Below are 25,265 nucleotides of genomic sequence, written 5' to 3'. Positions count from 1 at the left end.
AAGAGCACATTCATAAACACGTACAGGAACATGTGAAAGTTGCCCACAGAGAGGGATTCCCTGCTGGAATTAACACTGCTGGAGCTCAGCCTGGCCAGGCTCCATCTCCAGAAGAGGGCAAGAGGCTCTGCTCCTCGGGATGAAGGATGCTTTGCTCCTCAGAATGCTCTGTTCCTCCGCTCTCGCAACACCCCACTCTGAGCACAGAGCAGAGGCAGCAGAACAGGGACCCTGCAAATTCACCACCTGTCTGGGTGTACCCACTGATAAGACAGATGCTCAGGGGGTGCTGCGGTGAATCATGGAAAGAGCTGCTGTCCTAAACCCAGGGAAACAACCCAACACAGGCAGGAACTCCGCACTGAACCTGCCAGTGCCCTGCATCTCCCACAAAGGGGGACTCCCTGAGCATATTGAAACACATCCATTATGTAGCATTTTACAAAGTCACACACATCAGCAGATGAAGAATTCATGGGACAGAGTAGCAGATTCTTCTGCCCAAAGCATCCTGCGATGGGAATTCCATGCCAGGTGTCTGGAAGCAGATCAAGACTCCTGGCAGCACACTGTGGCAACAAACCAGCGGCTGGGATTCTCCCTGTTGGGGTCACTGGTGTGTCCAGGTGTCCGTGGTCCCCCCAAAGTGACCTCAGCCTCAGCACACCCACTCCTGTCCCTGGGCTCATCCCTGGGCGTCAGTGAGGATTATTTGCTTCACACTCCCCTTTTTCTCCCCTCAGTGCTTCTCCTCTCCTAAAACGTGCTGGTGGCAGCACCACAGGCAGCATCCTTAGGGGACCGAGCCAGAGAAGAGGTGGAAAACCCCAGACCCACCACAGGGAAGCGTCCCACCCCAGCACTCCAGGGCTGCGTTGGAAAGAGGATTAAACCTGGGCTGGGGAGAGAGAATGGTATTTACCTGACAGGAGATCTGCACCAGGTACACCAGTTCCTTGGACTCACAGCCATTCCTCGTCACTTCGTTCTGTTCCTCCGGGAGCGAGAGCTGCGGTGAGGGAGTGGGAGAGAGGGAGGGGAGAGGGAGAGAGAGAAGAGCAGGTCAGCACGGGGGATAAACCAGGCACGGAATGGCACACGGAGCACAACATCCACGCCAGCTTGCCCTAAGACATGCTGAGTCTCAGGGAATCAGGGAAGGGCTTGTCTGGCTGGAGCTGCCACAGGGGAGACACTCAGCACACACAGACCCTGGAATGCCACCGGATTCTGGAACATTACCTGACAGGTTAAAATAAAAATATGATTCAAAAATAAAACCATTATGGGGAGGCAAACGGTTTGAGGCAGGAATTAAACCTCCAGCTTAGAAGTCTGCAAAATTAATTGTTGACTAAAAATATCTCTATAAATATTCATGGATAGTGAATATAGAACAGTGCTTCTGCCTACCCCCTTCCCACATTTATTTTTTTATTTTATACATTCAGGCAGACATTAGATAATAAAACATATCTCCTAATTTCAGTGTTGTCAAGCAATTCACCCCAGCTGAGAGTTTTATGGCACCGTTCATCACACCCAGAGTCATTAACTGCATCATCAGGATGTGTTTGTGTGAGACTGGTGAGGAGACATTCCTGAACACGGACCGAGCTTGGAGCATCCCACTCGTGGCCCTGATATCCCACCAAAATGCCTTATGTTTAATGATCTTCTCTGAGAACAGAAATTACAAACCACCGTAAGCCAGTTAAGACTGTTTGCAAAGCAAATAAATAAAGGAAATGTGTACATAAAACTTTAAAGGCTGTAAAAAAATCCTAATTAGCCAAGAGCAAAAAAATCCTGAAACAAATGAAAGCAGAAATGAAAAAAGGCGGAGGAGAAGAATTCCAAATTGCTGTATTTAATGAATGTAAGCAAGTGAAAATCAGAAATGGGTAGCGAGAGACACCTCATGAAAGAGGGACAAAAAAAAGCAAAGTTCTTTCCATATAGATAACCATGACACCTGGAATTTATTTGATTTTTTTCTGCTGGAATCTCCCTTCTCTCTGTAGGGAAGTCCCACCAAACATGGATTCAGCCCTCTCCGTCTACCAACCCAACTTCTGGAATACTAATTTCTTTTCTGATGGCTGTAGACAGGTAATTAACAACACTGCTGGACCAAAGAAGGTCTTTGGATTTGTATAATTTATCATCAGCATAGGCTGCTGCCTTTAATGTAAATAAACACAACCATTGCCTCTGTACTGTACCTTCCCTCCACCTTTATCTTCACTCTCTGCTCTCAAATGTCACATCTGAAGTGCTACTGAGTTTTGAAACGACAGCCAAAGGAAACCCAAAGCATGCAGCAAAGGAAGGCTCACACATGCTGTAGATACTGCCCATGCTTGCCAGGTATGAGGAGCTCTGGTTCAAACAGGCCACAAAGATGATCCAAAGGCTGGAGCAGCCCTTCTGTAAGGAAAGGCTGAGAAAACTGCAAGTGTTCAACCTGGAGAAGAAAAGCTCCAGGGAGAGCTCCGAGCCCCTGGCAGGGCCTAAAGGGGCTCCAGGAGAGCTGGAGAGGGACTGGGGACAAGGGGTGGAGGGACAGGACACAGGGAATGGCTTCCCACTGCCAGAGGGCAGGGATGGATGGGAGATTGGGAACTGGGAATTGTTCCCTGGGAGGGCGGGCAGGCCCTGGGACAGGGTGCCCAGAGCAGCTGTGGCTGCCTCTGGATCCCTGGGAGTGCCCAGGGCCAGGCTGGACATTGGGGTTTAGAGCACCCTGGGACAGGGGAAGGTGTCCCTGTCCATGGCAGGAGGTGGAGCAGGATGTGCTTTAAGGGCCCTTCCAAGCCAACACTGAGATTCCAGGAATCAAATGTGGGTTTCCTACTCCTGGAGAAAGATTTCAATCCTCTCACCTCCCCCTTGCTCACTGAGGGCACACAGACCCCCCCGTCCCCAAGGGAATGCCAGGTGTCCCTTCACTGAGTGTATCAGCGGCAAAGCTCATCACCACAGGCCCCAGAAAAACAACAGCAGGTAACAACATCACTAACAGGCAACTGCAGAGCTCCCCGAAAGGAATTCAGGGCCTGACTCTGTGCAGCAGAAGGTGGGGTAGGGAAAGGCATGGGGTGAATTCAGCACCCTCCCTCTGACGCCAGCCAGGCAGTGGATCAGCTGGAGGTGTGGGCAGGACACTGAGGTACAGACACCTTCCTTCCCAAGGCACGCCTGCCTGAGGACCAGCCTGCTGATCACACTCAGGGAGTTTACACCCTCCCGGTCAGCCCCACTTCAGCCGCTGCTCACACCAACCCACTGCGGGGAGAAGTGACATTTCAACCCACTGATGACCCTGCATCCACGCACCTGTCTCATTTCAGAGGGGAATTGTAAAAACCGGCTGAACGCTGCTCCTCTCCCACAGGCAGCCTCGTGCTGACCGAGACAGAGACAGAAACTGTTCACACAGGAGAATCGGTGGGGTTTGTCCTGCAATGCAACCGTCCCCACAGCAAAATGCCCTCCAAGATGAATATTCGCTCTTGTTCCCTATCCCCACGTGGTTCAGTTTGTATTTTGCTTTGTTAATACACATGCACCGAAGCTCTCCCAAAAATCGTGCCTGTCCTGATGTTTAAAAGCCTTTCCTGCTGCTGCATTCCTTGTGAACAGAACATCCTGGAAAGCACAGTTGCCCCCAGGCTTGATTTTAAATCCAAGCACAAAGCAGAGGCCTCTCATGACTCTACTGGACTTTGGAGTTAACCAGATTCTGCCTGGGAGTCATGTTCAAAGCCAGATATTGATATTTGTGTTCTTAAAGAACAGAGGAGCCAGCAGGGCCTGGTGGATATCCCTGTAACTGTGCCAATGTGTTTCCCTGAGGTAAATAATCTGTAAATAAACCGCCCCTAGAGCAACTTTAAGCCATTCCCTCTCCTCCTGTTCCCTGGAGCAGAGCCCGACCTCCCCCGGCTGTCCCCTCCTGGCAGGGAGTTGTGCAGAGCCACAAGGTCCCCCCCAATCCTCCTCTTCTCCAGGCTCAGCCCCTTTCCCAGCTCCCTGGGCAAAAAAAAAAAAAACACGGCTGCTCTCTACAGATCTTTCTCTATGCTTCAAAATATTAATTATTTAATATTGATTATTGCTATTTGCAACAATATTATTCACCTAATAGATAAAATTGTATTGTGGCAGGTATCTAAATATATGCATTTAAATATGAGTGCATTACTTGTATAATAAATACTATCATATTCATATAACAAATTACACCTATAATATAAAACACAATAGATGTATAATTGTATTTATATACTGAATATAACTTAGTTATTACAAGGTAAAGTGCAAGCAAGTTGAGCCTCATTAGCAGACCCTCTCCCCTGTGATCCAACACAGGCAACTGGCAGCATCTGGCCCAGTGATCCAGGTGGGATGAGGAGCACACATCCATAGGAATCTCCAGGAAACAAGGCACGGCAGGAACGCTGACCAAGACCTTAGCCAGGAGTTTTAAGTCAATGGAAAGGCTGCAGCTTTTCCTGGCAGAGGCTGTGTCATTGTTCCAAGGAAAGCTGGTGATCTCGTCACGTTTTCCCAGGATGGAATTTCAGGTTAAATCCCGGGGGAAGGCAGCCAGACACAGGCAATGGGAATTGCTGCTGCTCACACTCGGCCGTGGCAAAAGCCCGTTAAGCCTCCAAAGCACTGTTACATCTGATAACTTTTTTCTGACGGTCTTAGGAATTACTTTTTTTTCCCTTTCCTGAACCCCCACACTTTAATATCTGTTAATTTCTGATGTTTGTGCAATTTAGTAAATCAAACAAGGGTAAAGCTCCAGGACCAGTGGCAACTCCAAGGAATGTGTGCAGCGGGTGCAAGTCTGTCTGGTGGCCAAGGGCAAGGAGCAGGAGGCTCATTTCCCTGTGAAACATGGCTATGTTTGATTAAAAAACAACCCTAAGACCCAAATATCCTTGGGACAAATCCTGAAGAAATTAGAAGCTGATTAAACTCCGAGATGCTGCCTCATTATAGGGAAAAGCTTTGACCACATCTCTCAGCTCCAGTCACCAACAGCCAGTTCCTGTACCAGTTCCTAAATTATCCTGGTGATCCAAGCCCCACTTCCCCCTCATTACCCTGGCCATTACCCACACCACCCGGGGTAATGGGGCATCTTCCAGACCTGCCTTTTGATACATGCGAAGATTTTATTATATTTGAAATTTTAGGCTGGCAAATCTTCTCAAACAGGGAAACGTTTTCTACCTAATTACTCTGACAGTATAAATGTATTTATATGGCCTATGTTGCCTCACTCCAGTTTTATCTTGCTAAATGTACTAATTATCTTCCCACACACTTCCCATTTTCTCCTGCTTTCCCATCTCATCCTCGACTGTGGCTTCAGAGAGGAGAAAGAACATTTTCCACAGAGTGGTTTCTTTACCCAAGCACAAATATCCTAAAGTAATGATCAAAGTAAAGACAAGAAAACCCTGTTTAAAGAGTATTTTTTCTATCTGACTCTCCTTTTCCCCCCCCCCTCTATTCTAAATCACCCCTTTGACAACTCCAACACAGTGCTCAAAAAGCAGCAAAAAATACAGAAAATCAAACAGGGCTTGATGAGAGAAAAAAGGAAAATGCACCTCCTGTAATGCCACGCAATCACTACTCCAGGTTCCCTAGGGTGTGAGTAAACCCCTCGCTGCACCTCATCTGAACCATGTGGAGCGTTGGACATTATCCCTGGACAGTCCACGGAGCACCAGGGGCCTGCCCAGCCAAACTCAGTCACCATCAGCAGCACGGTGAACAGAAATCCAAGCAGAGCTCTCCCAGGATCATTGCATTTTGATCCCTGGGTTTGGATCCCTTCCAAACCCAAGCACTCTGTGTTTCTCTGGTTCCCATGCCTGTTTTGTAGGGACTGCGAGACACCATTGTGGGCAAGGGTTTGGGTGCTGGAATTAAACTCCAAGGCACCCTTGCATTAAAGAGGCAAAACATCTCCATGAAGAGCTCTTCTCTGTGGTGCCCAGTGACACATGAAGGAATGGCTGGAGCTGTGCCAGGGAGGTTTAGGTTGGAAAGGTTCTTCCCCCAGAGGGTGCTGGGCACTGCCCAGGCTCCCCAGAGAACGGGCACGGCCCCGAGGCTGCCAGAACTCCAGGAGCATTTAAACACCACTCCAGGGATGCCCAGGGTGGGATTGTTGGGCTGTCTGTGCAGGGCCAGGAGCCGGACCAGATGATCCCTGTGGGTCCCTTCCAGCTCAGGACATTCCGTGATCTGTGATACCCTCCCCATGGACTGAGCACAGTACAACACAAAACATCCCTGGAATGTGTGAGGATATGAGAGATAGATGTGAAATTGACTCATAGAATCCCAGAATGGTTTGGCTTGGAAGGGCCCTTAAAGCACATCCTGCTCCACCTCCTGCCACGGCAGGGACACCTTCCACTATCCCAGGCTGCTCCAAGCCCCAATGTCCAGCCTGGCCTTGGACACTTCCAGGGATCCAGAGGCAGCCACAGCTGCTCTGGGCACCTGTGCCAGGGCCTCACCACCCTCACAGGGAACAATTCCCAGTTCCCAATCTCCCATCCATCCCTGCCCTCTGGCAGTGGGAAGCCATCCCCTGTGTCCTGTCCCTCCATCTTTGTCCCCAGTCCCTCTCCAGCTCTCCTGGAGCCCCTTTAGGCCCTGGCAGGGGCTCTGAGCTCTCCCTGGAGCCTTCTCCTCTCCAGATGAACATCCCCAGCTCTCCCAGCCTGGCTCCAGAGCAGAGGGGCTCCAGCCTTGCACCATCTCTGTGGCCTTGTTTGGACTTGCTCAGCTGCATCACGTCCTTCTTTCATGGGGAGCCCCAGAGCTGGACACAGTAAATCCGTTTCCCAGTTGACACAAGTTCCTATCCAATCACAGGTGTACTCAGAGGTTGGGTTTTATTCAAGAATTCACACTAAGTAAATGTAAGATGTTGTGGGATATGTGTTTTGCCTGTAGTACTTCCAGAACTATTGTAAGCTTCCAAATCACACAAGACAATTTCTTCCTATGGCAGGATGATTATTCAGCAGTCAGCATCCCTTCATCTGAGCTTCACCTTCAAGACTAATAAATTTTAGCATGGTTTAGCATAAATATGAACAGCTAGAGAAAAGGGCAGATCCCCACCCCAGCAGGACCCTCGGGGTGTTTTACTGGTACTGGGTGCAGAAATGGCTCCATATGTTCCTAACATGGACAAGAACAGGTCTCCTTTGGGCTATTCGGTTACTGTGTTCTTAAAATAAGCTTCCAGTGCAGTCATGCACAAGTGCTGCACATCTTGGTGCTTCTGAGAGAGGTGAGAACAGCTGGGACACTCCTTGAAGTCCTTCAAAATCAAAACTCCTGCAGAGAATAACTTTAAAATCATAGAATCCCAGAATGCTGTGGGTTGGAAGGGACCTTAAAGCCTATCTCATTCCACCCCCTGCCATGGGCTGGGACACCTTCCACTATCCCAGGGTGCTCAGCGTTCTATCCAACCTGGCCTTGGACACTTCCAGGGATGTGGCATCCACAGATGGAATTATGGGCACTGAGAAGAGCCTGCTTGAGCTCCCAAGGAAAAACAGAGCTCCTGGCATGGGACAAACTGCTGCAACTTCTTAAATATACATCCCCTGAGCTCTTCCCAGAGGGATGGGAAATGGCGTCACTTTGAGGTGGCAGTGAAGACTCCACTGCAACCACAGCAGCTCTGACATCTGACCTACTGGGTTTTCAGTTTTCCAGGGACTGGGGCGGGACAGGTCCACTCTCATCCATCAGACACAGGGTAAAAGATAAGGCATGTCAAGGGATATTAATCAGCTAAGAAAGAAATCTAGAATAAATACGAAACCAGGCAAAACACTTGCCCAGTGCCAGAGTTCTCTTGCATGCAGCAAGAGGAAAGGCAATTCCTTGTGCAGTTTACCCTTTCCAATCTCACACACTGCTCTGGACAGCAGGGCCCTCCCCACGCTGCTGCTGTAGAGCTGCTCCGAGACACAAATCACAGGGGATCCAGGTGGTGCCCCTCTGGAGATGAAATCAGGAGGAACCTTGACCTAAGTGCAATCAGAAATGCACAACTTGCTGAGATCCCCCTTTAAATCCCCGATCCTAGGTGGAGCTGCCAACGCAGGCCACTGCTGTATAACTGCTGGAGTCTGTTTAACTCCTAAGCCAAGTCTATTTGATGCCTAAGCCTGTTGAGACACAAAATCTCAGAGTTCTATCAGAGACACTTTCCTCAGATTTTCCTGTATTAAGCTGCAAATGTTTTCTCAAGTGGTCTCCCCCTCTTATTTCCTCTAAATGTGTAAGAAGGTCAATCTTCATAAGCAATGAAATATTTATAAAAACTTCTTAGATGCAGCCACTGGAGACCCCATTAGGCAAAAACAACTTCTGAGTGTCTGCAAACAGAATGTTTTCATGGAATTAAAATATCTGAGGTTATTAAAAACAAAGCAGGAACACCCCTGCATGCGGCTGCAGGCAGTGCGGGGCCTCGGGCACCGGGGATTGGCACAGAGCACAGAACATCCTGGATTGCTCCATGGGCTCCATTTGCCACCCGTGGGGTTTCTGGTTGGAATTTCCTGGGTTTGTCTTTTGTATCTAAAGCTCTCTATGTTGAGAGATTTCCACGCTCCCTGGATTCTAGGCCATGGAAATCATGGCCTTCAGGTAAACAGTGTCGAACTTTAAAGACTGAAGCCACTGGGCTGGGAACTGCTTCTCACCCTAGCTGGGTGAAGCCTGGATTGTATTATTTTTTTTTGTGACACAGAATCTATGTCACTTGGAATGACATTTGGGAAGACATGGGAGAAACCCAGAGGTACTGCCAGATTTGCTTCACGGATTCCTTTCCTGTAGATTTTTTTTGTTTTCACGACAACCTCAATTCCTTCTCCTTTGGGGGGACATGACTTCCAGTCTCTGGGGTTTCAGGAAACAACATCGAACACAACACTAAGCAGAGGCTCTCAAGCCAACAGCCACAGGCACAGGAAGCTGTTCTCTCACCAGACTTACAAGGGGTAGGAAGTTACAAAGAGTGAGAGCTTGCAAAGTCCCCGTGCTCAGTAACTGTGCCCACAGCTGGGGAGTGCCTGAGCCTCGCTGGGAGTGTGGATTGGCTCAGGCCATCACATTCCTCCCGCAAGCTTGTCCCAAAGGGAGGTTATCAGGCCACTCCCAACAAAACAGGGCACAGGAGTGACCTCCCTGTATTCCCCTGCATGGACACGTGCTCCAGGGCCTGAGAACTAGAAAATAAATGAGCAGAATTTGCTACTGACTCCCATCCATGACTTCTGGCCACCAAGAGACAAAGCACAGAGCTCTGCCAGCACACCTCTGGTGAGAATCCAAACCACAGCTCCTCCAAGGAGAGCTGGCAGGGTCAGCCCAGCCTGGATGCATCTGGCTCAGCACACACAGAGCCTCCATTATGGCATGTTGCTGATGGAATGGTTATGATGTTGTTTGGGGAAAACAGCCCATTCCAGGAGCATGTGTGATGTCCTGCCCTTGTTCCCAGAGCTCCAGCCCTGGCCAACCTCACCTTGAGCTCTGCATCCTCTGGGGCTTTGGCTTTCCCAGGGAAAGGAAATAACTGTGGTGCAGCCACAAGGAAATTAAAACCACCTTGGGGTGCACAACTTATCCCTTCTAAATTCAATTTCCATTAAAAAATATGGCATAAATGAAACATTTCCTTAATAAAAGCAATTGCAAGGCAGGGTTAAATGCCTGCAGGCACGGGTCCTTGTTAACACTACACTGCTGACAAAATCTAATTACAAACAGCAGCAATTCCTGGCACAGACACCTCAAGGTACCACAAACCAGGCCCCAAGCAGAGAGATTTGATGTAAAAAGAGGCTGAAGATGTATTTGAGTGACTCTACAAAAAGTAACTTTTGGAGCATTTCAGGACCAGGCAGACGATTTTGGACTTCTTGTTTTGTTTCAAATTTCTGAGACTTGGCTCTCATGGAGCTACACAGTACTTGGAGGGAATACCTGGGAGTACCTCCAGAGCACACCAAGTTGTTACCCATGAAATCCTAACTTTTAAAAAGGAAGGGGGGGGGGGGGGGGTAGGAGAAGGGGAAGGAAGGAAGGTCTGATTATTCACAGAAGTGTGCTCTAAGGAATCATTGCAAGGAAAAAGCTACGAGTCAAAGAGATCCCAAATAATTAATTTAAATCTCAGAGTAGCTGAACGCTGTGTGTGAAAAGCAGTGCCACACACACTGTGCAGGAATTTGAAAGCTTCCAGTCCAAATAATGCTGGTTACTCTGCTCAGTCTGCTTAGCCAAACACACAGAGAAATAAAACACAAAACCCCCTCAGTTTCTTTAACTCATGGCAAACATTAAGCTCAGAGTTCTGAGTGACACGGGTGCTGCATCAGCACCACCAACCAAATGAAAGATGTCACTCAGCCCGACCAATTTACGGAGGGAAAAATAGTCTGAGAAGATTCCCTCTCTTCACATTTGCAAATCTGGGTACTAGGGTTGGAAGGCTCAGTGGCCCTTAGGAAAAGCAAGGAGCGAAGATAGGCAGGAAATAGGAAGTGGTTTAAATCCAAGTCTGCTACAAAAAAAAGCCAAGGAGCTGAGTCAGCACAAAGGGAGCTTTGGTACACATTCTGACAGCTACAGAGCCTTACCCTGGCAGGGCAGGGAGCAGGGGAATTCTCACAAGGGTTTAGCACAAGTGCTGGAGATGCTGAGCACCCCCCTGTGCTACTGATTGAGAGCCTGGGGTTGCACCAAGCTCCCAGGGCACGGACTCCAGAGGTGGCACGGACAAAGTCATTCCTAGAAAGTCCAGATGCTGATTTTGTCTGGTTAATAATTTACTGGCCATGACTGAAGAAATGCATGTAACCTCCTAAAACTTCTCTGTCGACTGCAGACTGCTCTGTGGCTTCTGTCAGCACAACATCCAAGTGAGCATTACGTGTCCCTGCACCTGATGAAAGATTTATCCAAGTCTGCTTCACATACCCATGGGTCTGCCTCAGAAACATGGAATAAAGGTCTGCAATATTATACAGGTAAAAGTTCAGAGTCAAAATGCACTCCCTTTGACAACAGATATTCCTTTAAATTCAAGAGATTCTTTGTAAAGGTGCACGAAGGAACAAGAGGAAATAAATGGTTAAATCTCCTGTGCTAACCCTACCCTCATAATAAAGGGTATGTCCTAGGAATTATTAGCAATAGTTTGGAACACTTTTAGCACCAAAAAATGCAAGACACTCCTTTTATTATTGGCATCTCATTTCTCCGCTTAGTAGGAAATGCACTAGAGGTTTATCTCAGAAGCCATTCCCCTCTCCTGAGACAGGAAAGTTCTACTGGGATGATCCCCACCCCACTCCCAGCCAACTCCCTATACCTCGTTAATACGGCTTTCACACTGACTTCCTCACTGCAAAAAAAGATCTTCCCAAAGGCCACAGGTTAACCTCTAGGAGGAGGACCACAGTTTGAGTTATCCTGAGCTTTAAAATCCGTCATGGAAGACAGTCTGCAAAAAAATACAACTACTTCCCCCCCCCCCCCCCCCCTTTGAACTACCTCGGAAGATTCTGCACAGAGCCCTTGTTAAACTGGAATCTGAATCGTTCTTTATTGCCACAGCAGCACTTGGTGCCACGCTGCAGGCACCCTTCTGGTCGGGTTTTATTTTATCCTGATGACTGCAGCAAACAGAAGGGATCTCAGAGCAAGCCCAGAGGGTCTCTGAGTCTGTGCACTACTTACCCCTGCTACAACGCTCTGGTCTTTCCACGGACGGGCTCCCTAGCCAAGGCCTAACAGCTCCAGGTCTCTCCGCAGCTTCCCAGCAGCCGATTGAGAAACCCCTGCCAGCATCAGCTCCAGCGTGCAGAGCTCCAGGCTGGGGATGACAGGCAGCTGCCCACGGCGGGGCGGCTGGCTCCGCTCCCGGCCCGGAGCTGCTGCGGCCGGGCGCTCCTAGGCACGGCCCCGGGGCTCGGCGCCGCCGGCAGCCCGCACCGCCGCCGCCGCGCCGCCCGTCTCACGCTCCATTGGCACCACGGAGAAAGCCGGGGTGTTCCTGCCGCTCCCGCTCGCTCTCACATCGGGAAGGTCCCGCGGGATGAGCCGCGGAGTTTAACGGGAGCCAAGAGAAACAGGGAGGCAGGGAATGCGTGCGGGGATTGTGCTCGGAGCGGCACACGCGGCTGCACAGCCCGAGAGCAGAGCGGAGCAATGACAGCGACTGCCGGCACATGTCTGAGAGCCAACACAGTGCAGGGAGAGCCGATTCCCTGCCGTCCCCGCTTTCCCCCCGCCGTCCGCCGGCTCCGGGCTGAGGCTCCGTGGAATCCCCGTGCAGCCCCCAGCGCCGCACAGCTGGGATCGGAGCAGGATGCGCGCCCAGTGCCGAAGCACCGGGGGCTCTGTTCGCTGCACAGCCCCCAGAGAAAACAAGCATTTAATGATGGAGAGTCGGCTGTCAAAGCCTTCCCTGGCCAGTGAACAAGCAGAACACGTCTGTGTGTCTGAGGGGTCCGCGTGTGACAGAGTGAACGAGACTCATCCGCAACATCCAGTACTGCAGATCATTATTCACTGCCTGGATTTTAGCGTTCAGCACCTGAGACCCGATCAACACTGAAAGGGACATCACCCCCTTCCCCACAGACCCAAACACTCGGGTTCAACGTGGGTTTCAGTTTTTAAGTTTGAGTGGCAATTTACCAGAGTGATTATTCTCAGGAACTCCACACCTCATGCTACTGCTACTGCGATTCCACAGCACTTCTGCCAAGCCAGAATATCCAAGTTCAGTCCGTTGTCTGCAGAAAGAGGCGTTTTGGGAATCACTAGCCATGGAAGTGGTTTTATCCCAGGCGGCCCGCCCCTGCCTGGTGATGATTTCACCACCGAAGGGAGGGACTGCCATTAGCTCCCTCCTCTCTGTGGTAATACGGAAATATTACCATATTTATGGCAATAAATATTACCATCATTACGGCAATATGGAAACATTAGGGTCTGACACTTTCCCAGCACAACCTCACGCTTTTATTACGTTTAGTCACAGAGATCTCTTGTCAAATTCAGGTGCAATTTTTGCAGTCCGAATCAGGGAAGCGGTAGAGCAAAGTCAGTTCTCAGAAGCTGCAGGTCCCTGCCAGAGCCTTCATCTTCCACAAGCCATGAAACGCTTTTCCCTTGAATATGTCACAAGTCAGTCCTGTATTTCACTTACTATTTTACCATAGACGATGGCCACTCTGCTTCAGACTGCCAGTGTCAGAGATGGGCTGGGCAGCCCAAAAATGCCAGGGAACGATCACCTCACCCTGCACCCAGCAGGGTTAGCAGAGTGGTCCGGTTCAGTAACATCACACAGCAGGAACTTCCCAGAAGTTCACGCTTTAAATCTGCAGAGAACAGATTTGCCAAGTCTCTTGCCCACTTTTCAGATTTATTTCTCAAACAACACAGGGAGGCGACAGAGAGTTCTACCCTTTCCAGCCCTGATACCTCTGCTCCTGCCCATGGGAAATTCTTCCAGTTTTCCCCATTTGTTGCCTACATGGACAACAAACTTCCATTTTATGTGTCCCCTGTCCATACCCTACATGGCAGTGTAACACAAAAACCCTTGAGGCCTAAAAGGCAACTTCACATGCCTGTGAAGACAATCAATCAGCTTTTCTTCCTCACAAATGACGAGTGCAGCACAGCATGTGCAGGAATATACACTTTTAGTGCAGGAATATAGATTTTTAGGGTAGTAAAATGGATTTCTACTATAGGAACATAAACTTTTCAAGCCTTCTTCATCAGCTGATAGCGATTTCCCCCTCTTCAAAGTTTCTCTTTGTTCTTTCAGCTCTGAAAAAAACCCTTGAGAATTTTTAATGCTCAATGCAAGCTGTTTAAAGAACTGAAAATTAGCATTGTTAGAAAGAAACTCCATTTCTTTCCTACCCAATGTCCTATTTCTCCCAAACCTTGGAAATTTCCTGTGCAATAAACTGTCAAGAAGGCTTTTAACTGTTACAGTTAACAGGAAAACTTATCAAAAGGTGCCACTGGTTGCTGCATTTCCAGGTATGACAAGCTGGGAAAATTTATGAGATGGCTTCTCATATCCCCAAATAAATGAGAGTGTGGGGTGCTGAAGCACGGAGAAATAAACATTTAGGGAATGTTCATGAAGGAAATCAGTGCCTATAAATTACACAGCCCGGGCCACCCCTGAAGCAGCCTTATTTAGTGCAAACGGTACAATCAGCAAGAACACGCCTTCCATGCATCTCCCCTCAGCCCCCCTCAGCCCATCTGATTCCCAATCCCCTCCTGCACCTGGTTGTTTCTGATAAAACTAGAAAGCAATTCCTGACACAGAGCTGGTGCCACTACACATCACTATGTACAGCCTGGCCCATCATGGACAAAGGGATTACAGAAAGTGACAATGAAGAAAATCTGTTCTGAGGAGGGAAACATATTTGCTGAGGCCAAAAGCATCCTGAAATGACCTGTAAGAGGCAAGAGAGGGATGTCTGAGTGTGGTCCCTACCACACATTATCATAGAATTATGAAGGTTAGAAAAGACTTCCAAGACATCAAGTCCAACCTTTGAAAGAGAATCAGCATTTATGGTTTATAAACACAGGGAGCTGAAAAGTGTTTAACCAGTGCAAGACCAGCCGCATCACAAATTCTGTTCCTTCTGATAAACAAGTTCTGGTACTTGATCACATAACTCCTACCAGAGAGCTGATTTCCTTCTAAGTAGGAAAAAACACACCAGCAAATAAGCAAAATATTCTCATTCCCTCTACTGACAAATCACATTTTAACCAGCTACAATATGGACTATTTCTAAATTGAGTTCATTAAATGAAATCATCGTTCTCATCCTCACAAACAACAACATCCAGCTCTCACTGGCACAGGCAGACCAGAATCTTGGTTGAATTTCACACTCTGAAATAATTTCTCTTTGATCCCCTCGGTATTATGGGTGTTTATGGACTTGGGGATGAGCTGGGGCAGTTTGGGAGTGAACAACATGCTTTACACCCCACCAGGTTCATGTCTCCATTGTGAAGTTGCCTAGAGGAACAAAGCAAATTTTTCCTTGAATTTGCGTGGACTCTTTCCCAGAGAAATCACCACCGAATCCACAAGTTTCCCGGGAAGCCAAGTCCAGCGGCTCTGTTGGACCAGAGAGTATCACCCAGGAGTAACACTGTGTATCCTGCCAGAGCCAAACCCTTACGGGCACCTACAGCACCACCAGCACCAGGCACTCGCCGTCCCCTCGCCCCACAGCGCTGAACTGAGCAGGTAACCAAAAATTCCTTCTGCCCGCAAACCAACCTCTGCTTCCACCACACATTCCCACCACACTGCAGATTCAGCACTGCAGAACCAGCACACCCAGGCTAGCTCCAAAGGAGACCACCTTCAGTCACTGGCTGACGGAGCCTGGTGGACGCAATGCCAGACGTGGAGAAGGGCCCCTGGATACCCCCGGCACACGTGGCCACCCTCCTGGGTCAGCCCTTCCAGCACAGCCGTGCCCCCAAAGGGCACAGCAAGTGCCTTCCACAGCACTGCTCGCAGCAAAGCCAACTCAGCTAATGATGGGCAACAGCCACCCTCGGCACGGCTGAACACAGCGACCTCGGGTCTGCCATGGTTGGTGATTTAAAAAAGAATAAAACTGCCCCTGGATCTTCCAGCTCTCCACAAAAATACATGGTTTTCGAAGTCCTCAGCCAAATCTGGAGCATTTCAAAGCTTCTGAATGGCTCGAGTTTAATTTGTTGTTGTTTGGGCCTGTGTTAACACATGTAAATAAAGGCAGCTGGTGTTACCTCTCTCTGTTTCCATTTCACACTCTATTAAAGCCTGATTTCACAATGAATTGAAAGCAAAAGGAGATTATTCAGAAATTAATCCTCTATGGCAGGTCTAGTCAAAACCTGGGGAGAACCAGCCTCCCTTCTGGCAGCATCCAGAATCCAACACCTTGGATACCACGCAATTACCCCAAAACAGTGCTGGAGAAGGAAATCAAACCCCTCACAATGTTCATTCCTCAGCACAGGAGAGGGGAGGATTCTTCTGTCCTCCTGGCAGGAAAACTCTATACTTTCATATGCAGAATTTAGGAGATCAAAGTACCAACAAAGACAGGCAACCAAGAAATGCTTCTCCTGCACCCCAACTATCCAAAAACAGGCCCCAAGGAACAGTCCAGCCACATTCAAACACCTCCAGTCTGCTGCAGGAGGCATTTGCCTCAGTGTGGAGGCAGGACTGTGTCTCATGAGCCATGAAAGCACAGCAGCAACAACCGTAAATAAACACCTGACATCCTCTGGACATGCTCTGAACCCCAGAAACTCACCGATGACACATACAGAAATTGTACAAAGTCAACCCATGACCACAGAAATCTCCTCCTTGGACTGTGTCGCTGTTTCTCCTGCCCCTTTCTACACCCCAGCCCACCCTCACTCCCAAGAAACCCCAAGCAGGCATCGAGATGAGAACTGTGAAAACTGGAAGTTCACAATGCTACCGCAACCATCTCCACCAAATCAAAAAAGTCATCAAATCCCACAACGTTTTGGGCTGGAAGGGACATGAAATCCCATCTCATTCCATAGGCAGGGACACCTGCCACTATCGCAGGTTGCTGCAAGCATTGTCCAACCACTTGAACATTTCCAGGGATGGGGCAGCCACAGCTCCTCTGGGCAGAACGCATCTGTTTGGAGCCACCAGGAATTAGATGCAGGTAGGAGAGCAGTGCTGTGCTGAATTTCCACAGCAGGGCAATCCTGAGAGCCCTCTGCACACTAGATGGCATTGCGCTACAAACGATGGCAGGGATCAGGACAGGATCCTGGAACAAGAGCAGAATCATCCTCCCGCTCCTGCAGCCCCGGGTTTTCATGAGAGTAAAGCCCAGCACAACTGTGTGTATATTTACAGGGCCAAGACAATGGAGACAGCTCTGGAAGAGGAACCAGCACTTGGTGGCTTCGGGCTAAAACAAAGAGGCAATTAAATTAAAGGACCTGCCTGATTTATTAATTTATTTAAAAGAGAAATGGTCTTGCCACAAAACAAAGCATGCTTTCTTTCACTGTCTCCGCCTGAACCAAGCAGGATTCTTCTCCTGGCCGTTGCCAATCAATGAGCACAGACACAGCCTTCCCCAACAGCCTACCAGGGGACCATAATTTGTATTTCTTTGGCTCATTCAAGAGCCACTTACACAGAAAAGCCATGTGAATGCACCAGGAGTGAGGTTTTCTACAGTGTTTGTCCATCATTTTTTCACAGGTTCAGTTTATGTGCTGGTGACACAGATAAGGATGTAAACCACTCAAATCCACAACACATTTAAGCTTATTCAGAAGTGCACTCATCCACAGTCGAAAACCTAAGACTAAGGCAGTGAATATCATTTGTTATAGAGCTCTATAAGATGCATACAGTTTTTATCTTCCTGCATATGGTATTTCATAAAACTGCTGACTTTCAAGGAAAGTGCATTAAAAACACAGAGTTAGTTATGACTGTCTTTTTCTCTGAGCTCCAAAATCCATTACATCCTGTGGGAGGCCAGTGACAGTTTTACTCATAGTCTACTTTTCCAGTTGCTGGAAACAAGCCTATTATTCCTCTGAGGGAACTGAAAATTGATACAGCTCTGTCATTCCAAGCTATTAGTCCCTTACTCACTTCTTCTGTTCTTTCCCCCACTAAATCAATATTAACTTTTTTTTTTTCCATACTGATAAGAGTCAAAGTCACTGGAAAAAATGCCTTATATACCTGAGATATCAGCGCGAGTGCCAAGGGAGGAGAAAACACAGAACCCCCAGCAACAGTCGTTTTGATGGAGGGAAGCGTGACGTGGCAACGAGCAGCTTAATTGGCTTAAGGGACCCATTGATCCTGTCTCACTGTCATATGTTCTAAGCACCTTTTCTACTTCGAGCGCAGATAAATTTATGCTGTGATTTCTCAGCCTCCTGTCATCCAGAGAGAGCTATTTGTGTGATCTGAACTGCGCTGGGCTGAGTAAGATTTGGGATTTTTCACGTACAGAGAAGACCAAGAACTGAACTCCTGAAGCAAAGGCAGGAAACACAACTTACCAAAGTACACAAGGGAGAAACAAACAGGGACTGGACAGCCTTGGAGCAGGTGCCTGGTTGCACCACACGTGGAGCTGCAGGATGTGAATAAAGCTGAATTCCCATCAGGAAGTGCACTCCTGGCTCTCCTCGGAGCACTTCTGCTGGAGCACAGCCCCACCACAAGACCCCTTCCACAAGCAGGACTCAGTGCTGGGCGAGGAAGGAAGGCTGGAGGAAGCAACATCAACATTCCTGACACTCCAAAAGTGGGACACTCTCCCCTTCCAGCATCACACACCTGCAGTCTGCTGCAGGAGGCATTTGCCTCAGTGTGGAGGCAGGACTGTGTCTCATGAGCCATGAAAGCACAGCAGCAAAAACCGTAAATAAACACCTGACATCCTCTGGACATGCTCTGAACCCCAGAAACTCACTGATGACACGCACAGAAATTGTACAAAGTCAACCCATGACCACAGAAATCTCCTCCTTGGACCGTGTCGCTGTTTCTCCTGCCCTTTTCTACACCCCAGCCCACCCTCACTCCCAAGAAACCCCAAGCAGGCATCGAGATGAGAACTGTGAAAATTGGAAGTTCACGATGCTAAAATTGTATTAGAACTGTTGTTGTTGAGGCAGTCACAACACACAAAGGGATGCAGGATAAGTTCAAAAGGCTCAGAAGGGTCCTTTATTACAGCCCCATGCTGTATTTTATACAGCTTTTACAAACCTCGAGGGCAACTTCTAATTGGTTAATAGCTTTCTTGTTAATTGTTCTGTTGATTAGTAAAAGACATCTTACTTGTCCATCAAATCTATCTGTTCTCGGATTGTTTACATATTTTCTTTACTGATTTTCATGGGTCAAATCCCTTGTTACTACAGGTGCACTTATTTTTCACCCTCAGAATGGACTGTTGTGTTAGAGGAACTTCTCATTCTCAAAATAGCTTCATATGGGAACTTACAGATTGCTTGTTAGCTGCGCTTAGAAGAAATGACAGGCTGGCTTTTTACCCTATTCCTACCTAAAACCATCTCCACCTTATCACAAAACCACCAAACCCCAGAGTGAAAGGGAACTTAAATCCCATCTCGTTCCTCATCTTCCACTATCCCAGGTTGCTCCATCCAACCACTTGGACACATCCAGGGATGTACAGTCCACAACCTCTCTGGGAAATGACAACAAAATGTAGTTTTTCAAATGATGAAGTAAGGTCTGTAAATAAGAACAAATAATGCTGATCCAACTTGCACAGGTTTATCTTTGCAGGGTGTGCAGGGTCTCCAAAAGCCTTGTCCATCAAAAATGAACATCCCTGTCAGCCTGCAGTGACTGACATCAAGAGCTGACACATTCCACCCACAGCTGTCTGAGCAGGTCCTTGCAGGACAAGGCTAAGGCAGAAGGCAGTGAGGGGGAGATGAGTGTCACCACAATCACATCTGGGAACTCCTTCCCCACAACAAACATTTATCATCCGGCTCCACACCAGCTTCTCTTGCTGACAAGAGAAGCAGCAAATGAAGGACAATAATCTCCCCTCACCTGGCAGGAGGAAGTGATAAAAGCTGGGGGGAAACTTACTCCATTTCCTCCCGTGACCCCCCAAGTGGGAAAGATCAACCACCACTCATGTGGACAAACTAGGCGGTGGGAAACCCAGCACTGCTGGCACTGAGGCGGTGCCTACATCCCCTGACATGAAGCACAGGTCAGGCTGTGACCAAGCTGACCGTTGGATGCACTTTGAGAGAACTCAGCCACAGCAAGAGCACTTCCCAGTAAAGTCCTTTAGCTTCCCACTCTGCCGGACCTGAGCTGGGGGAAGGTGCAAGCAGGATTTTGTGTGTCCAAGCAAGAGAAATACTTCAAATCCTCACATCTTCAATCTGCCCCCACCCTGCTTTTTTAACCAAAGAAACAAAAAGTCCTTGTCCCACAGCTGGGACAAATCTGACATATGTTTTATAACCCACTTCCATTTTCGTACAACTTGAGCAAGTGCTAAACATGGAACAGACTCGATGGAAGCACTTCCCTCAGCTAAAGGGGGAAAGGGGGGCTGGAAAACGAGCAGCAGAGGTGCATGGTCAAACTGATTTCCTAAAACAAAAGCATTTCTAGCCCAGAAATGCTTCCCCTCTTAGCTGAATGTTAAATAAAAACTTCAGCCAGACTTAAAGTATCCGGTGTTAACAGGAAACTTCCACAGCTCTGGGCTTTATTGCATCTCCCCATCTCTTCACGGGCACGAACACATCCACCCATACGGTCCTGTCTCCTGATGCTCACAAATCCCCATCCTCACAGCTCCAGCACATCTGCCATGTCACACCTCACCAGCAACAAGGACAAGCTGTGCCCTGCACAACTTCTCCAACTGCTCTCCCTTTGAAGAAAGGGGTATCCCAGGGAACCTGCAGGCTGGGGCAATATTCAGCTCACACAAGCATACAAAATTCAAAACATAACTGACAAGTTATTCAGGCCTAGTGAGTCTAAGAGTTTTTTCCACATACTGAAAAAAAAGTATTTTCTACATATTGGAAAAAAAAAAAGACTACACACTGCAGGTGTTTGCCTGCTCTGCACAGTAAATATTGCCTAGATTGAAAAGAAGTATTTAGACAAGGTGCAGAACAAGCGTAAGTCAGTTAAGACAAGGCACCACAACCTCTCTATCACACAAACACACACAATGTTTTAATACAAGATTTTTACATGGATCAGAAAATCCCAGAGTTGTTTGGGTTGGAAGGGATCTTAAAGCTCTCCTCATTCCACCTTCCGCTAGCCCAGGTTGCCCCATCCAACCTGTAATCAATCCTACAGCTACAGGACGCAGACGAATTAGGGTGGGAAGGAACTGAGTGTGTTTGTAATGAAAACATCCAACGACATTTACAGGAGTTAAATGATTTAAAGAAACTCCCCTGGACTCATGAAGGAAGCTCTACAGAGTACAGCCTGGCGATTGTTTACACTCACAGCCACTGCCATGTGTTCAGCAGTGTTGGGGATGGGGGAGAAAACGATGAAGAGAAAGAACAGAGAAAAGGCCTATTTCTGCCACATGCTGGGTAACGCCAGAGTTCTGACAGAGGAAACAGGATTAATGTCTTTATCATGAGTTTGAAGAGTCTTCCTACCAAAACAGAGATGCCCAAACCTTGGTAGAGGTCCAAACAGGCACCAATACGAGCCCTAAAAAGAGTGGTTGGGTTTAGTTTTATCTCAACCCAATTAAGGAGGAAAATCTCTAAGAAGATACTGAAACTTCGATGTTTCATCTGAGGCTCCATAAGACTCAGAAATTCCATAATGATTGATACATAAAGCTCCAGCCTCCCTAATTCTGGCAAAAGACACTTTCCAGCAAACAGAAAGCTGCTCTAACTCAGCCATTAAGAATAAAACAATTGACACCACGGCCACTGATTTTCAGTTCTGAAAAGAAATGAGTTTGGGAAAGAGACTGAAATTATCATATTGAAATCTTAGGTTTCGAGTAATTATGGGAGAAACTCAAGTTTATTTAAACAAACAAGTTTCTTTGGTTGAGAAATCCGTGAAGCTACTTGTACACTTAAGGGATTGCACAGAAAAAATCCCTAAGGAAAAGTGAGACTTACTTTGAAACTTTTCATCTCATTCTGTAACTCAGAGATATTATTTCTTAGAGACAATATGGTGGAAAAACTGGACTCTGTTGTCTGTGGTTGGTCCTGATAATCTGGGAGACCTTTCCAACCTCAGTGACTCTCTGTCAGTCCAGGGACATCAAACTCATGCCACTGCACTGAAAAGTATCCCATGCTCTGAAATATTCACTGTAACCTGCTGACTACCAAAAAGTGAAGGCAGTGGGGATTTTAGAGCTCTTCTGGTCAGTCACAAGATGCCAAAGTTGGATTCCTGCTAAATTTTGCCTAGAGGTGAAGCTCTTAGTTCACTAAATAAGCCCTAGGAAGGACTCACAGCCCATCAGTGGGGTACAACACACAATCCTCTGGGGGAAGGAGAGAAAGGCCAGGAAAATCGGACTCTCCTGAAGCCAGGATCCCTGTGCCATCCAACCTCCCACATTCCCCGACACTCCACACCGTGAGCACTTCAGCTGCACCAGCTTTTTTCTAGGGGTTACATGTAAATGTGCAGCAAGCTCCCAGAGAGGCCAGCTGGAAAACATGAAGCTGTATTTTCCAGAACACAAGTACACACAGGAATTACCCCGTTACTTGCCTGTCACAGGTTATTTATGCCCTGTGCAAGAGCACTATATCCTGTATGGATCCAAGATCCCAGGGAAGGAAGAAAAACGCTTTCAGAGATAAAAAAAATGCAGCTTCTGCATGTTGACTCAGTGAAGGGCAGCAAAAACAGCACAACAAAATGCCTGAAACTCATGGTATCAAAGAACTTATCTTGGAAACCCTTAACAAATAGGATGAGCTTTAATTTTGTGAAGTAGTTCATAAACAGTGTCTTGGTTTTTTGATCCATGTGTCAAAATCTTAATTGGCTGTGTCTAGAGGATGGACTTGAAGAGTTAAAAACCTCCAGAGGATGGACTGGAAGAGTTACAAGGTTAACTGCATAAAGGGTCACAGACAGATCTGTTAACTCTTTTTTCATTTTTAATTTAGAGAATTCTTGCCAAAATGGCAGAGGCAGGAAAAAAAAACCAGTAGAGATACAAAAAAGAATATTTTAACCTTTAAATGTCCCAGATGACAGTTCAGGGAAGGTAGGTTGTGAACAACTCGGGCTACACGGGAAACAGGTTCACGTCCTGGGGAACTACCCAAAAGCTTCTCAGTGGAATTGGAATCGGGCTTCTGGTTTTTAAACATTTAATTCATTCTCCACAGGGGCTGGTGTAACTCTGCCCCTGTGCAATGGAAGCTCCTGTTCTCCACAGAGAGGCATCACCCTGCAGCACTGCTCTGGTCCCAGTTTCTACCCATTTCAAGGGGAAGGCGTCTGTGGGATACAATTCTTGCCAGTGTTTAAACACACAAGCGTGAGGACAAGAGTAATGGCACAACTCAAGCAGGGACAGCACCCTGGAGTCACCTGGGCTGGCACTGCTGTCACAACCGAGTGTGACTCATTAACCCAACGGTGCTCATTAACCCAAATTAAATGGCCGAGCCCTTAAATCACCAGGCAAGGGAATTAGTGGTCCAATGACCAGTCTGGGACGTCACAGAGGACAGCTCTGCTTCACACACCAGGACAAACACAGCAGTTGGACCTGATGATCCCTGGGGGTCCCTTTCAACTCAGAATAGTCTGTGGTTCTATGGAAAAACAGAATCTTTCCAGAACAAGTTCCAAGCTGCTCCATACCGTGGACAAATGAGACACTGAAACCTTTATTCTGCTTTCTAATATTGGCATTTCATTTAAGACTTGTACTAATAGCAGTTTCCAAGAGAAAATAATGAAATAATGACTAACCCACAGTTCTGTGTAAAATAAACGTTACTCCACATCAAGCACTGATACAATAACTTGTCTAAATGGGCACACAAAGGATGTAAAATGCTCCAAGCCGTCCCACAATGGGGCCAAGCACATTCACATGTGAACAAGCTGCTGCGGAACACTGGAGCACCCACACAGAGCCTACAAAAGCCCCAGCACAGGGACTGTGTGGAAGGTGCTGTCATCCAGACTCATTATTAATTCTGAAGGCAATTCTACTCAGTGTTACTGTTACAGACACAGTTTGGTTTACAGGGGCTGTTTTATCCTTACTCTGATCATCACAACTTGCAAGACACATACACTCATAATCCTTACGGAAAACACATCATCCACACCTTAATTGTTTTTATAATAGAAAAATAAACCATTCACCCATATGGTGCACCACAAAGAACTATAGGAGCACACGGGTATTCTGTTGTTAAAAATCCAAGTCTTTCCCCTGGGTTATCTTAAAATCATAAACGGTAAATCTGGAACATTGTTTTCCACACTCTCTGAGTGAACTGATTAATGGCCAAAGTTCTGCATCTCTGTGACACAGGATAGGCCTGAGATGTTCAAGCCAGCAGGGAGAGGAAAGGGCTCCAGGACCAAACCCTCTCTCTGTCCCCACTCAGCATCGACTCCAGCAGCTCTGCAGAATCCTCCGCTGTCTTTGAACTCCACTTAGTGGCGCGTAGCTGGAAATTGAGGGATACAGGAAAGCTTTAAAGAGTTCAGAGGGAGGAGGGACCATGGGAAATAAAACCCAACCCAGCTGTATAGGGTGTATTCAAAGTGCCCATCAGAGTTCAGTGTTCCTGCTAAAATCCATCAATAATTCAAAGTGCACCAGCCTAAGAACTCACTCCTCCACGAAGAGCTTCCCAACCCAACCCAGCTTTTATTTAATCTGAAAGCAAATGGCAAAGCACAGCACTAAATCAAACCTTGGAGCCAGGGGACTCTGAATCACTCTGATGTTTCTCAAGTCTCACACCTTTTATTAAGCCTCAAGAACCCTGAGCTCCCCTCAGCCCAGCAAGGCAGCACCCCTGTCCTGATATGACATTCCCCTCCTTTCATGCAAATCCTTTCTGCCCCAAGGCTCCAGCTCCCAGTGGGTTCCCTGCCCATTCCAGCACTGCTACACTACAATTATTGCAGGACATAGCAGATAAAGAATTATTAAATAATTTAGCAATATTGCAAAGTGAATTCCTGAGCTCAAGCAGTAAAAATAACAGAAGATGTTTTGACTTTTGAACTACTTCAAGCTGGTAAATGGGAATCTGGTCCAAATTCAGTTCTTTTAAAGGCTGAAAGTTTTGACATGTCATATTTGCAATAAATAAGGTTCACACTTAAACACCACACAGAGGAATTACACAGCTCCACTGCAAGGTGAATCAGAAAAAATTCAGTTGGGATCTAAGCATAAACTTGGTAGGACTAGGCCATGACACTTCTCCAAGAAGTGCATTTTTCTAGTCAGTTTAGTTTATAACCATATTTATAAGTTCCATCAGTTTTCCAATAGAACAGAATGGATTTTAAGGCCTGTTCAAGGATT

At 47.5% G+C, this 25,265-nt stretch overlaps 1 protein-coding gene across 3 annotated transcripts in view; it reads right to left on the bottom strand.

Moving 5' to 3' along the window:
- ARHGAP32 (Rho GTPase activating protein 32) overlaps nucleotides 1-25,265 on the bottom strand; it is a 216,407-nt gene that overhangs the window by 92,266 nt on the left and 98,876 nt on the right. For all 3 annotated transcript variants that reach the window (XM_066203621.1, XM_066203624.1, XM_066203622.1), the window contains one exon: nucleotides 923-1,009. In XM_066203621.1, coding sequence (XP_066059718.1) covers nucleotides 923-1,009 — 87 coding nt within the window. The remainder of the gene's footprint in view (nucleotides 1-922; nucleotides 1,010-25,265) is intronic.

Source organism: Chamaea fasciata, unplaced genomic scaffold, assembly GCF_029207755.1.
Source record: "Chamaea fasciata isolate MVZ Bird 193981 ecotype frontalis unplaced genomic scaffold, bChaFas1.0.hap1 SCAF_24, whole genome shotgun sequence".
Lineage (NCBI taxonomy): Eukaryota > Metazoa > Chordata > Aves > Passeriformes > Sylviidae > Chamaea > Chamaea fasciata.
Note: the sequence above shows the minus strand (reverse complement) of the source record. Positions and strands in the feature narration are given on the sequence as shown.